General features: G+C 40.9%; 1 protein-coding gene across 11 annotated transcripts in view; it reads right to left on the minus strand.

Moving 5' to 3' along the window:
• Positions 1-11,840, minus strand: part of ift52 (intraflagellar transport 52 homolog (Chlamydomonas)) — a 62,614-nt gene that overhangs the window by 17,094 nt on the left and 33,680 nt on the right. For 8 of the 11 annotated variants that reach the window (XM_069884156.1, XM_069884153.1, XM_069884162.1 and 5 more), the window contains 5 exons: positions 6,655-6,779; positions 1,544-1,631; positions 1,187-1,316; positions 1,021-1,096; positions 111-182 (listed from right to left, as the gene is read on the minus strand). In XM_069884156.1, the coding sequence (XP_069740257.1) occupies positions 111-182; positions 1,021-1,096; positions 1,187-1,316; positions 1,544-1,631; positions 6,655-6,779 (491 nt within the window). Of the gene's footprint in view, positions 1-110; positions 183-1,020; positions 1,097-1,186; positions 1,317-1,543; positions 1,632-6,654; positions 6,780-11,611; positions 11,768-11,840 lie in introns of those variants that run through there. The other 3 variants (XM_069884161.1, XM_069884160.1, XM_069884163.1) reach the window with 3 other exon arrangements.

Raw genomic sequence — 11,840 nt, forward strand, 5'->3', positions numbered from 1 at the left:
TATGGTACTTGTCAATTTATGTATTCAAATCGCAAAGGTAATCATCAATGAATTAGTACATTTCTAAGGGTCAGCAATGATGCTTCTATTTAATGATGTGGAAAACCTACTGCAGGTCATTGCCATTGTTTTCTTCGTCCATCATTCCAGGCACAGATTTCCCAGCTGCTCGACTAATTTCTCTGTGAATAACAATTTATTTTCCATTATTATTTGAAGGAGAAGTTCTAAAGCAATCCATTTCACATAACCAATATAAACAAGATCAAATGTGAGAGAGGTTAAGGAGGGCAATTAATTCTTCATCTCATTACCACTTGACCTGTGTGTGGCCTCCTGCAGTGTTCTAATGAGGTCCACTCTTAAGGAAGAGCATCTCATCTTCCATTTGGGCGTGTTGTAGCTTTCCACTCAGTGCTGAATTTTTCAACTTACTTTCTCTGTATTGTAGTGAAATAGTTCTACAGTAGGTCAACCATCAGAAATATTTACTCAGTCCTTCTCCATTTGCATGGTCTGACCTGCCATGCATTTCTTGCATCTCTACATTTTACACCTTTTACACTTCTTTCTTAGTCTTCCTATTCTCTAGCCACTTTAATTTCATGCTTTACCTCCTTGTTTATTTTTTTTTTTACCTTTTTCCCCCAATTGTTGTTATCTCTTTGTCCCATCAGCCTCTCCCTCATCCTCTTTGCAATTCTTTTTCTTATCCCCATACTGATGCAGAAACACCCTGAAGCATTATCTTTTCTTCCCACAGATGCTGCCTGAGCTACTAGGTCAGTGGTTCTCAACCTTTTTCTTTCCACTCATAGGTGCTCTGTGGTTTTAGTAAGGGATTACTTAAGGTGGTATGTGCATGGAAAGAATAAGGTTGAGAACCACTGTACTAGATACTTCCAGCATTCTTTTTTTAATGATTGATATGGGAGATGCACTTCATAAAACAAAACAAAACATTCCACTTTGCTTAAGTCAGAGTAAAATTAAATGATGAGGAAGTTGTGCTCAAAATACCTGTTTAATATTCCATTTGATATTAAAGCTTCTTTAGGATGGAAGTATTTATAATACATATTTCTTACAACGGCATCTGCAAGTAATGATAGTTAAATAATAAGTGATATAAACACAGAAAGAATAAAATGCATAAAAATTAGATTTAAAAATATACAATGCTCACCATTATTTATCATAATTCCATATTGCTCTAATAAATAGTTTATATTGGTGACATATTTAGATTCTCCACCTTCACCCAGCATCACAAGGACACACCCTCCATTTTCTAAATACATTTTCAATACATCCAGCTGAAAAATACAAAATAAATTATCATGATCAAATTTGAATTCAACAAACACTGAATATTCTTCAGTTCATAGCCTAAAAAATGTAATGAACAGTGAATAATTTCAAAAATGTACACATGCCAGGAAATAACGTTTTAACAAAAAAAAAGCATATTTAAGTAACACATTCTCAGCTGTTTAAAAATAGAAAATGAATGATATTAATCAAAAATAAGTGTGCTACTTACTTCAATTGAATTGAACCTCTCTCTGGGTCCAGCTGTGATCCACAGTTTCACGCCTAGTAGTTTCTCTTCTGTGATTTCATCTTTAAAACTGTCAAGAACAAAATACAAATTAGATCATTGAATCATAATCAATACAAGTTAAAGCAAATTAAAGTATGCATTCCAAATTAAAGATAGATCTCAATTGAATAGTTTTTCAATGATACAAGACCACATAGCTGCAAACCCATCTTGTTTTGACCTTAATATTCTCTAGATTGCACACAAATGGTTTGGAATGTATTGTTTTCCACGACAGGTATTATGGATTTAAAGATGGGGAAGTAAAGAATTTATATTGTTCAGCTTTCCCAACTCTGAATATATTAAATAAACTTTCAAAATGAAAACTGTTTCTTCTGGCAGCAATAATTATCAAAGCATACAAAATTAATCATGCAATATAAAATGTTCCTCCTAGGTTAATTACTAGATTAAATATCTTGAAGATTAAACAAAAAGTATTGATGTGAACAGTTAATAGAAGTGATTTACAGTAAGGCCTTTGACCCAAATGGGAGATTGGTCTAAAAAGTTGGGGTTCATGGGATTCAGGGCAAGTGGTAAATTGTATCTAAAATTGGGTTGGCAATAGATCTCAGAGAGTAAAGGCATAGAATTATTTTTGTGATTGGTGTACCTATGATCAGTAATGTTCCACAGGAATCAGTGCTGGGTGGAGTTGTTCAAGTGAACCTGTACGGACTTGAAGGGCCGACATGGCCTGTTTCCGTGCTGTAAACGGTTATAATTGTTATTTGAACTACACATGAATGTGGATGTTGGAGGCATGATCAATAGGTTTGCAGACAACATGGCGATTATGAGTTGTTGATAATGTATTTGATAGTCTTGGGTTGAATGGTGATATGCATGCATTGCTAAAATAGCAGATGAAATGGCAGAAAGAGTGTAATCCAGATAAAGTTGAGGTGATGCATTTTGGGACAACCAATGAACCCATGGCAAATACCACGGATAGAAGAGTCCTAGGAAGTATTAAGAAACAGAGGAACCTTCTAGCACGTCCAAAGATGACATTATGCTCCAACTTTAAAAACCATTGGTCAGATCTCAGCAGGAGTATTGCACAGAATTCTGGTCACCACAACATAGGAAAGATGTGATTAAGCTGGAGAGGGTGCATTGACCAGGATATTGCCTGGAATGGTGCATTCCAGAAAAAAAAAAATCAGATAAGTGGTTCAGAGGAAACATAGTTGAGGTATACAAAATATGAAGGGAATAGACAATATATATCGCAGGAATTTTTTCCATATATCAGAGGTAGGCAAAATTGGAGGACGTAGATTTCTGAAAATGAGTAAGAGAATTGAAGGGAGACTTCTTTCACCTAGAGAGTGGCGAGTATCTGTAAAGTATTGCCCATCCCTGAGTGAGGTGGAAGCAGAATCACTGAGACCATTTAAGAGGTATCTCAATAAGGCCTTGAATTGCCTAAGCACAGAAAGCCAAGAACTGGAAGATGGGAATAGTTTGTGGGTCCCCACTAGCTGGCATAGACAATGGTGGACCAAATAACTTGTTTCTATGTTTTACGACTCTATAGATTCCAAGCTAGCAAGCAAATAACATTCAAGTTCAATGGCAGCATAATACAAGGATATTTGTAACTTATTTTTGACCAATGCATTTTAGTTCAGGACTTCTTGGGGAAAATCTTTTGCTTCTCAAGAACCTTCAATACTGACATTCAGTTTTGTCTTAACTCAGTTATTTGTTATATATATATCTATATATAGCAGGAAAGGGCTTTGGCAAATACTAGAGCGCATCGGATGTCCCCCAAAGTTCCTCAACATGATTATCCAACTGCACGAAAACCAACAAGGTCGGGTCAGATACAGCAATGAGCTCTCTGAACCCTTCTCCATTAACAATGGCGTGAAGCAAGGCTGTGTTCTCGCACCAACCCTCTTTTCAATCTTCTTCAGCATGATGCTGAATCAAGCCATGAAAGACCCCAACAATGAAGACGCTGTTTACATCCGGTACCGCACGGATGGCAGTCTCTTCAATCTGAGGCGCCTGCAAGCTCACACCAAGACACAAGAGAAACTTGTCCGTGAACTACTCTTTGCAGATGATGCCGCTTTAGTTGCCCATTCAGAGCCAGCTCTTCAGCGCTTGACGTCCTGCTTTGCGGAAACTGCCAAAATGTTTGGCCTGGAAGTCAGCCTGAAGAAAACTGAGGTCCTCCATCAGCCAGCTCCCCACCATGACTACCAGCCCCCCCACATCTCCATCGGGCACACAAAACTCAAAACGGTCAACCAGTTTACCTATCTCGGCTGCACCATTTCATCAGATGCAAGGATCGACAATGAGATAGACAACAGACTCGCCAAGGCAAATAGCGCCTTTGGAAGACTACACAAAAGAGTCTGGAAAAACAACCAACTGAAAAACCTCACAAAGATAAGCGTATACAGAGCCGTTGTCATACCCACACTCCTGTTCGGCTCCGAATCATGGGTCCTCTACCGGCACCACCTACGGCTCCTAGAACGCTTCCACCAGCGTTGTCTCCGCTCCATCCTCAACATCCATTGGAGCGCTTACACCCCTAACGTCGAAGTACTCGAGATGGCAGAGGTCGACAGCATCGAGTCCACGCTGCTGAAGATCCAGCTGCGCTGGATGGGTCACGTCTCCAGAATGGAGGACCATCGCCTTCCCAAGATCGTGTTATATGGCGAGCTCTCCACTGGCCACCGTGACAGAGGTGCACCAAAGAAAAGGTACAAGGACTGCCTAAAGAAATCTCTTGGTGCCTGCCACATTGACCACCGCCAGTGGGCTGATAACGCCTCAAACCGTGCATCTTGGCGCCTCACAGTTTGGCGGGCAGCAACCTCCTTTGAAGAAGACCGCAGAGCCCACCTCACTGACAAAAGGCAAAGGAGGAAAAACCCAACACCCAACCCCAACCAACAAATTTTCCCTTGCAACCGCTGCAATCGTGTCTGCCTGTCCCGCATCGGACTTGTCAGCCACAAACGAGCCTGCAGCTGACGTGGACCTTTTACCCCCTCCATAAATCTTCGTCCGCGAAGCCAAGCCAAAGAAAGATCTATATATATAGATATATATAATATATATATCTATATATATAGAGATATATATACTGGATACAAGTAGGATGCTCCACAAGATAACCAGCAGGATAACCAGATATTAGCAACATTTTTAGCTAATAGTCATTTGATAAATTAAGGATCCACAATGTATTTCTGATTATTGAATCAAAACAACTAATTGGCATGATTACATGACATGCCAACATTTTTCAGAGCATATGCACATTTACATTTTCTTGAGCTGTGAGTACAACAGCAAGATCAAAAACTGAGAGCCAAAATGTTTATACACTAATTAATCAAATGTAAAAAAGTACTGGGTACTGTAAATATACCAGTTGTGAACATGTCAGGTATTTTCAATAAAAATAGTGCATGACAAATAGCTTCAACATAAGAACACCAGTAGCCAGCAGTAATTTCTACAAATGTATAGATTCAACAATGAATGCCTTTTCTGAACTTATATAAAAAATTGTTAAAATACTGGATACCTTTAATACTTAATTGACCAGGTCTATGCAACTTTTGCTGTAGGTAAACATGAAATACGCAGATGCTGATGTCTAGTGCAGTACACAAAAGTAATGGAGTATCTCAGGTCATTCAGGATCCATGGAAAGCATCACCCCATGACTCCCTTTCCACTAATTGCCTCTGCGATATCTATCCTGAGGCTTCAAGAAGAGCTACACTTACACCTACATTTCCTCCCTCTCCATCATTCAGGGCCCCAAACTCTTTTTTTTTTCCCCCAAACAGTCCTTCCAAGTGAAGTGAAGGTGCTCCTGATGCAGCCTCCTTTACATCAAGAAGACTAGATACTTTTTGTGATTAAAAGTAGAAGACACAAATTTCTTGTTTATTTTCACTGTGTGATGACATTGTTTAATGTATCATATATGTTGAACGTTGAGTGGGTGGGGAGGGAGGGAGGGAAGGGAGGGGGGAAAAGAGGAGAAAATGACACTGTGTATATTCAAGAGGGAAATGTTTGTGTGTATTTTGGTCAGTATGGTTCATAGTGTGAAAAATAAAAAAAAAATAAAAAAGACTAGATACAGTTTGGAGGAAATCACTGTTGAAACACTTCATTGTATTTGCTGCAACAGTAAGGACCCTCACAGTAGCCAAGCACTTTAATTCAACACCTCAATGCCACACTGACCTGTGCGTCCATGGCTTGGTGTACTGCCAAATTGAGGTCATTCATAAATTGCAGGAGCATCTTGTTTCCAACTACAGAACAACATTTATATCAACCTCCAATTTCCATTAAACTCCCTTTCCCTGGTCTCTCTCTTTTCCTCATCCCTCTCTTGCAGCTCCCTAGTCCCTTCCTTTTCATATCAGAGAGCTTTCTTTCTTAGCTCTCTGTCCTCTCCCCCTACCATTTAGTTTCTCTTCCTCCCCCCCACCTATTCCCTACTAGCCTGCACTCTACCCAGTTCCTTCTCCCCCCCGCCCCCCCCCCACCATCTTATTCAGCCAAATGCCTGATTTTTGGCACTCCTGAAGAAGGGCTCAGCACCAAGATGTTAACTGCCTTTTACTTTCCATGGATACTACATGACTGTTTAATATTTTTTAATTATTTTCAGCTTGTTAGTAAGGTATCTGCTACTGTGTAATCTTTAACATGATATTAATCATGAAGTACTTCAGCCCAACTCAACCATCAAGTTGGCATTCTGGGCTACTCCCATTTGCCTGCATTTGGACCTTATCCTAAATTCTATGTATTCATATATCTGTCCAGATGTCTTTGAATGTCATAATTATACCCACTTTAATAACTTCCTCAGACAGCTCTTTCTAGATAGGGACTAATCTTTTGAGTGAAAAAGTTCCCTCTCAGGTCCCTCTATTAGTAATAATTTCTTAGCTTTTGCCTTCATGCTGCAAAGAATAATCCTAAAACGTCTGAAATAAATAGCCATATTGTAAAAAAAACCACAAATGGACTCTTGCCTTTGTATCTTCCAGTTGGTGCGAAGTTTCTTCTGCAATGACTTGTATCCACTAGTGGTAGAAAATAACTCTTTCTTTGATGCATTAAAAACTATAATGTTTCGTTGATCCTTCTCCATCCTATCCTAATTAGAAAGCACAACAAATTATAATATTAAATAGGATATCACCCTCTCAAATAAAGATATATTAGGATGAAATTATATTTACACAGATACCAGCCACATTTCATCTGAATTTGTACAAAAGTATTTCTACAAAGATTTAAAAGGCTCTACTGCAAGACAAATTACTGATGTTCTCCTCAAACTTTGTTGCCTACAAATATGACAGTACAATTACTCATCATTTGTCGCATGATAGCACACAAATTATAATCCTACCTAAATAGTTTGCAAAGGAATCAATCTCATGAAAGCTAGTGTCACGCAAGGTCATTTCACTGCTGAAACACTTCTTTCTCACTGCAATGTTGCTCTTCATCTCCAACAAACTCCCTGCAGGAGTAATGATAAACTACAACCTTCAGCAACTACTCTGCATTACCAAGGCATCTCAACATCAGTGTCAGACAGCAGTAAGCAGAAAACGCTTGTAATTGTGCACAGTTAGAGGCTGAGCCCATCACTGCGTTTTCCCTATATTATGCAGGAGGAGATGCTCAACATTCGCAAAAATACAAAAGTCCTCCACCAACCAGCCCCCATTGTGCAATGCCACCCTTTGACAATAAAGGTTCATGATGTGATCCTGTAAGACACTAACTATATTTTGTATCTTACCAACTCTCAGCCAAGGCAACAATTGATTGTAAAATTTCCCAATCCCTTCAATGTGCCAGCACAGACTTTTGTTCACTAAGACAAATGGTGTTTCAAGGTCAACCCTTCTGTGTGCTTGAGATTTGGCCTATTTGCATCTCAAGGCACCATAAAGAAACCATCAGTGAAGTTTCCCCCCATCCCCCAAAATCCTGATACAGGTCTCAACCCTAAATATTGGCACATCTTGTTTGCCTTCATAGATACTGCTTAACCTATGTTATTCCAGCATTGTATTTTTCACTTCACATTCCAGCACCTTTAATCTCTTGTTTCTCCAATAAATTGGTTTTTCCTCCAAGAGCAAGATGTGTTTTTCATCCCCTCATCTGGATTGCTGGAGTTGAGGGATCTGTATCTGCTTTATTCAAGTACCATTATTATAGACATACTATAACATAATAAACTTGAAGCGTAATTTTAAAAATGTGTTCAACTTTTAATTGTAATTGTGAATTCTCATATTAAAAAATACAATTATTTATAGACAGAAGGTTCACATTTAGACACAATTCAATTGGGGGGTTGTAAAAGGGAAAATTCTGGTAAGAACAAACAGTATCCTGGAAATACATATTAATTGCATAAAATCATGCAATATTTTAGATTGAAAGTAAGAACCCAAGGCAGAGTAGTGAGAACACTTTTCAATTTGCAATGCTCTGAATCATATACATCTTCATAAAGTTTATGGAAATTGCAGTTTGTTACACAGGTTTTTGAACAACCACCATATAAACTGCAAGGTTTGAGGCAAATAAAGAGATCTTTGGAAAGGAACACGTTTTTGTGCAGTGGTAAATTGGATTCATTTGACCATGGGACTTGCTTGAAAGTATGGCACAAATTGTATGTGAGGGGAGCAATGTAAAACTCCGCAGTGCGTTAATTGGAACACTGTCAATTGCAAATATCTGCATTACTAAACACAAATATTATGAACTGGAAATGAATGTTTTGGTTCATACAGCTCTCAGAAATTCATATACAGATGAAACGTGGCTTCCCCTCTACTGCCATCATCTCACCCCTGACCTGCATCTCCTCGATTTCCTGTACATCTGCCCTGGTCCCTCCACCCTAAGATGCAACGAGAACAGAATTTCCCCTCATCCTCACCTACAACCCCAATAGCCTCCATATCCTACATATTATCTTCCTCAATTTCCGCCACCTACAATGTGATCCCACCACCAAACACGTTTTCCCCTCTCCATTATCCACAGTGAATGCTCCCTCCAGCAGTACCTTGTCTACTCATCCCTCCACACAAATCACCCCCTTGGTACCTACCCCCATTACCACAGGAAATGCAACACCTGCATCCACACCTCCTCCCTCACCACCATTTGGGGCCCCAAGCAGTCCTTCCAAGTGAAGCTAATATACTTCACTTTTGAATCTGCAGGGGTCATCTGTTCCCATTGTCTTTCTTCTACATCAGAGAGATTGATGGAGACTGGGCATCTTAACTCTGTCTGCTGCAATAACAGGGACGGGACAGTGGCCAACCATTTTAATTCCACACATGATTTACACACTGACATGTCTATCCATGGCCCTATGCATTACCAAACCGAGGCTACCTGCAAATTGGAAGAACAACACCTATTATTACAAGGAAAAGGTAATCAATGTTTCGAGCCTAAGCCTTTGACAAGTTATAAATAAAAAGCAGGCACACGCCTGAATAAAGAGGTGGGGGGGGGGGGGGGGGGCTGGAAGAGGGAAGAGAAGAAGAGATAGGAGAGGAGCATGTTTTTTCAATGTTATGAGCAAAAAGCACCTCTTTAACATGGTATGAGCAAAATGTAATCCTCCCCCTTCTCTAATCCCTTCCACCTCCCACCTTTTTATTCAGGGGCCAGTCTTCTTTTTGCCCTTTCCTTAATGAAAGACTCAGGGCCAAAATGCTGGTTACCCTTTGCTTCCGAAAGGTGCTGCATTACCTTCCGAATTTCTCCAGCACTTTTGTATTTTGCACTACAATCACAGTGTCTACACTCTACTGTTTAAACCTAATATTCCGTCTGTCCATTCACCACCCAGGTGGAATTAACATCAACTTCTCTAGTTTCTGTTAAACCTCTCCTCTGAGTTTCTCTCTTTCCCTATCTCTCTTGCTCCCCACATCCTTCCCTCTCCATTCAGAGCTACCCCTCCCCCTATCCTAATCAACTTAAAAAAAAAAATCTTCTACCCTCTCCCTATACTCACAGAAGACCTCTTATTCTGTACTCATACCTCTCTCCTCTGCCCTCCTTCCCCTCCCCCATCTTTTTATTCAGGTGCCTGTCTGCTTTTTGCTCATATCTTGATGAAGGGGTCTGGCCAGAAGAGTGTGGTAACCTGCCGAAATGACTACCTGTGGCACTCACATCTCCAGTGATGAAGAGTTTTGAGAGGCTGGTGTTGGAAGTATATCAGTTTCCATCTGAGCAGCAACATGGATGCATTCCAGTTTGCCGACCGCAGCAATAGGCCTGTGGCAGATGCCATCTTACTGGCTCTACACAAAAACCTGGAACATCTGGACAGCAAGGATGCATATATCAAAATGCTCCTTATTGACTGCAGTTTTGCATTCAACACCATCATCCCCTCAAGACTAATCAGCAAACTTCAAGACCTGTGCCTCAATACCCCACTGTGTAATTGGATCCTGGATTTTCTCACCTCCAGACCTCAAACAGTGGTTTGGCAAGAATACCACCTCCAAAAACTATCAGCACCTGAGTACAAAATGGCTGCATACTTATCCCTCTGCTCTACTCGCTTTACACTCTGTGACTCAGTTCAACAAAAACACCATTTACTAATTTGCTGAAGATACTATAGTAGTGGGCTGTATAAAAAGGGGTGATCATTCAGCATACAGGAGGGAGATTGAAAACTTGGCCGAATGGTGTAGTAACAACAACCTCACACTTAATGTCAATAAAACCAAGGAGCTGATTGTAGACTTTAGGAAGGGAAAACCAGAGGTGTGCAATCCAGTGATCATTGGGGGAATCAGAGGTGGAGAGACTGAGCAAATTTAAATTCATGGGTGTCACTATATCGAGGACATTTCTGGGACCCAACATACCGTCATCGTGAAGAAAGCACAAAGCACCTCTACTTTCTCAGGAGTTTGCCGAGGTTCGGTATGACATTAGAAACTTTGGCAAACTTCTACAGGTGTGTAATGAAAAGCGTGGTGACTGGCTGTATCAGGGCCGCGCATAGGGGCAGCAGTACCTCTATGCGGAAAACTGCAAAAAAGGTAGTGGACATAGCCCAGTGCGTCACAAGTAATACTACTCCCACCATTGAGAAAATCTGCATGGAACACTGCCATTGGAGAGCAGCAGCAATCATCAAAGATCCCCACCTCTGTTCTCGCTGCTATCATCAGGAAAGACTTGCACCACCAGGTTCAGGAACAACTGCTACCCCTCCACCATCAGACTCCCTCAACAACAGACTAAATCAGAGACTCATATAAATTATTTATAACTGAAAACATATTTTTCTGGATTGCACAGTTTGTTTAAATTTCCCTCTTTTGTAAATGTATCTCTTGAGCACTGTTTACAGGGTCAGATAAGTAGAAATTCTGCCCGGCCGACAGGGAAAAAAAAATTGTATCTGGATACCATGTACGTACTCTTGACAAAAAAAAATCTGTAATTTGAAACATTGGTTGCCTTTTACTTCCTCCAGACATTGCGTGCCCTATTGAGTTTCTCCACCACTTTGTGTCCAATCACAGAGTCTGCAGACTTTCAGCTCCATATATTGTTATCTTGTTTTTCACCTTTCGCGATAAATGCCGGCCCTCCATGCGTGAGTGGGAACTCCTCTTTCAAAAGAATCCTGACCCTGAGCCGCAGCTGTCTTATTCCCCAGCTGTAGTCACTTAAGTCTCTTCCCTCAAGCCACCATCGACGTCAGGCAATATTCTCACGGAGCTGAACGTCGGAAAATATTAGTGCTGGTGAAATGTTTCGTAAATTAACGGTTTTAAATAAATCTCTGTGGTTTCAATCCGATGCACAACATCAACAAGGAATTCGAACAGGGCAACTTATTTTTCTGACAACAGACTGTTATTCCCAATCGTTACCAAAAAAATAGTCGGCATAAGTTCTCACCTGTAAACTCGTCACCATTTTCCTTCCCTTCATTGGTTGGCGTCGCGCTGCATCCTGGACCGGTCACTAGGCGCCGCGCTGCATCCTGGGACGGTTACTAGGCGCCGCGCTGCATCCTGGGCCGGTCACCCAGCGCCGCGCTTGCATGCTGGGCCGGTCACCCGGCGCCGCGCTTGCATGCTGGGCCGGTCACTAAGCGCCGCGCTGCATCCTGGGCCGGTCACCCGGC

Source organism: Narcine bancroftii, chromosome 6 (assembly GCF_036971445.1).
Source record: "Narcine bancroftii isolate sNarBan1 chromosome 6, sNarBan1.hap1, whole genome shotgun sequence".
Classification (NCBI taxonomy): Eukaryota; Metazoa; Chordata; class Chondrichthyes; order Torpediniformes; family Narcinidae; genus Narcine; species Narcine bancroftii.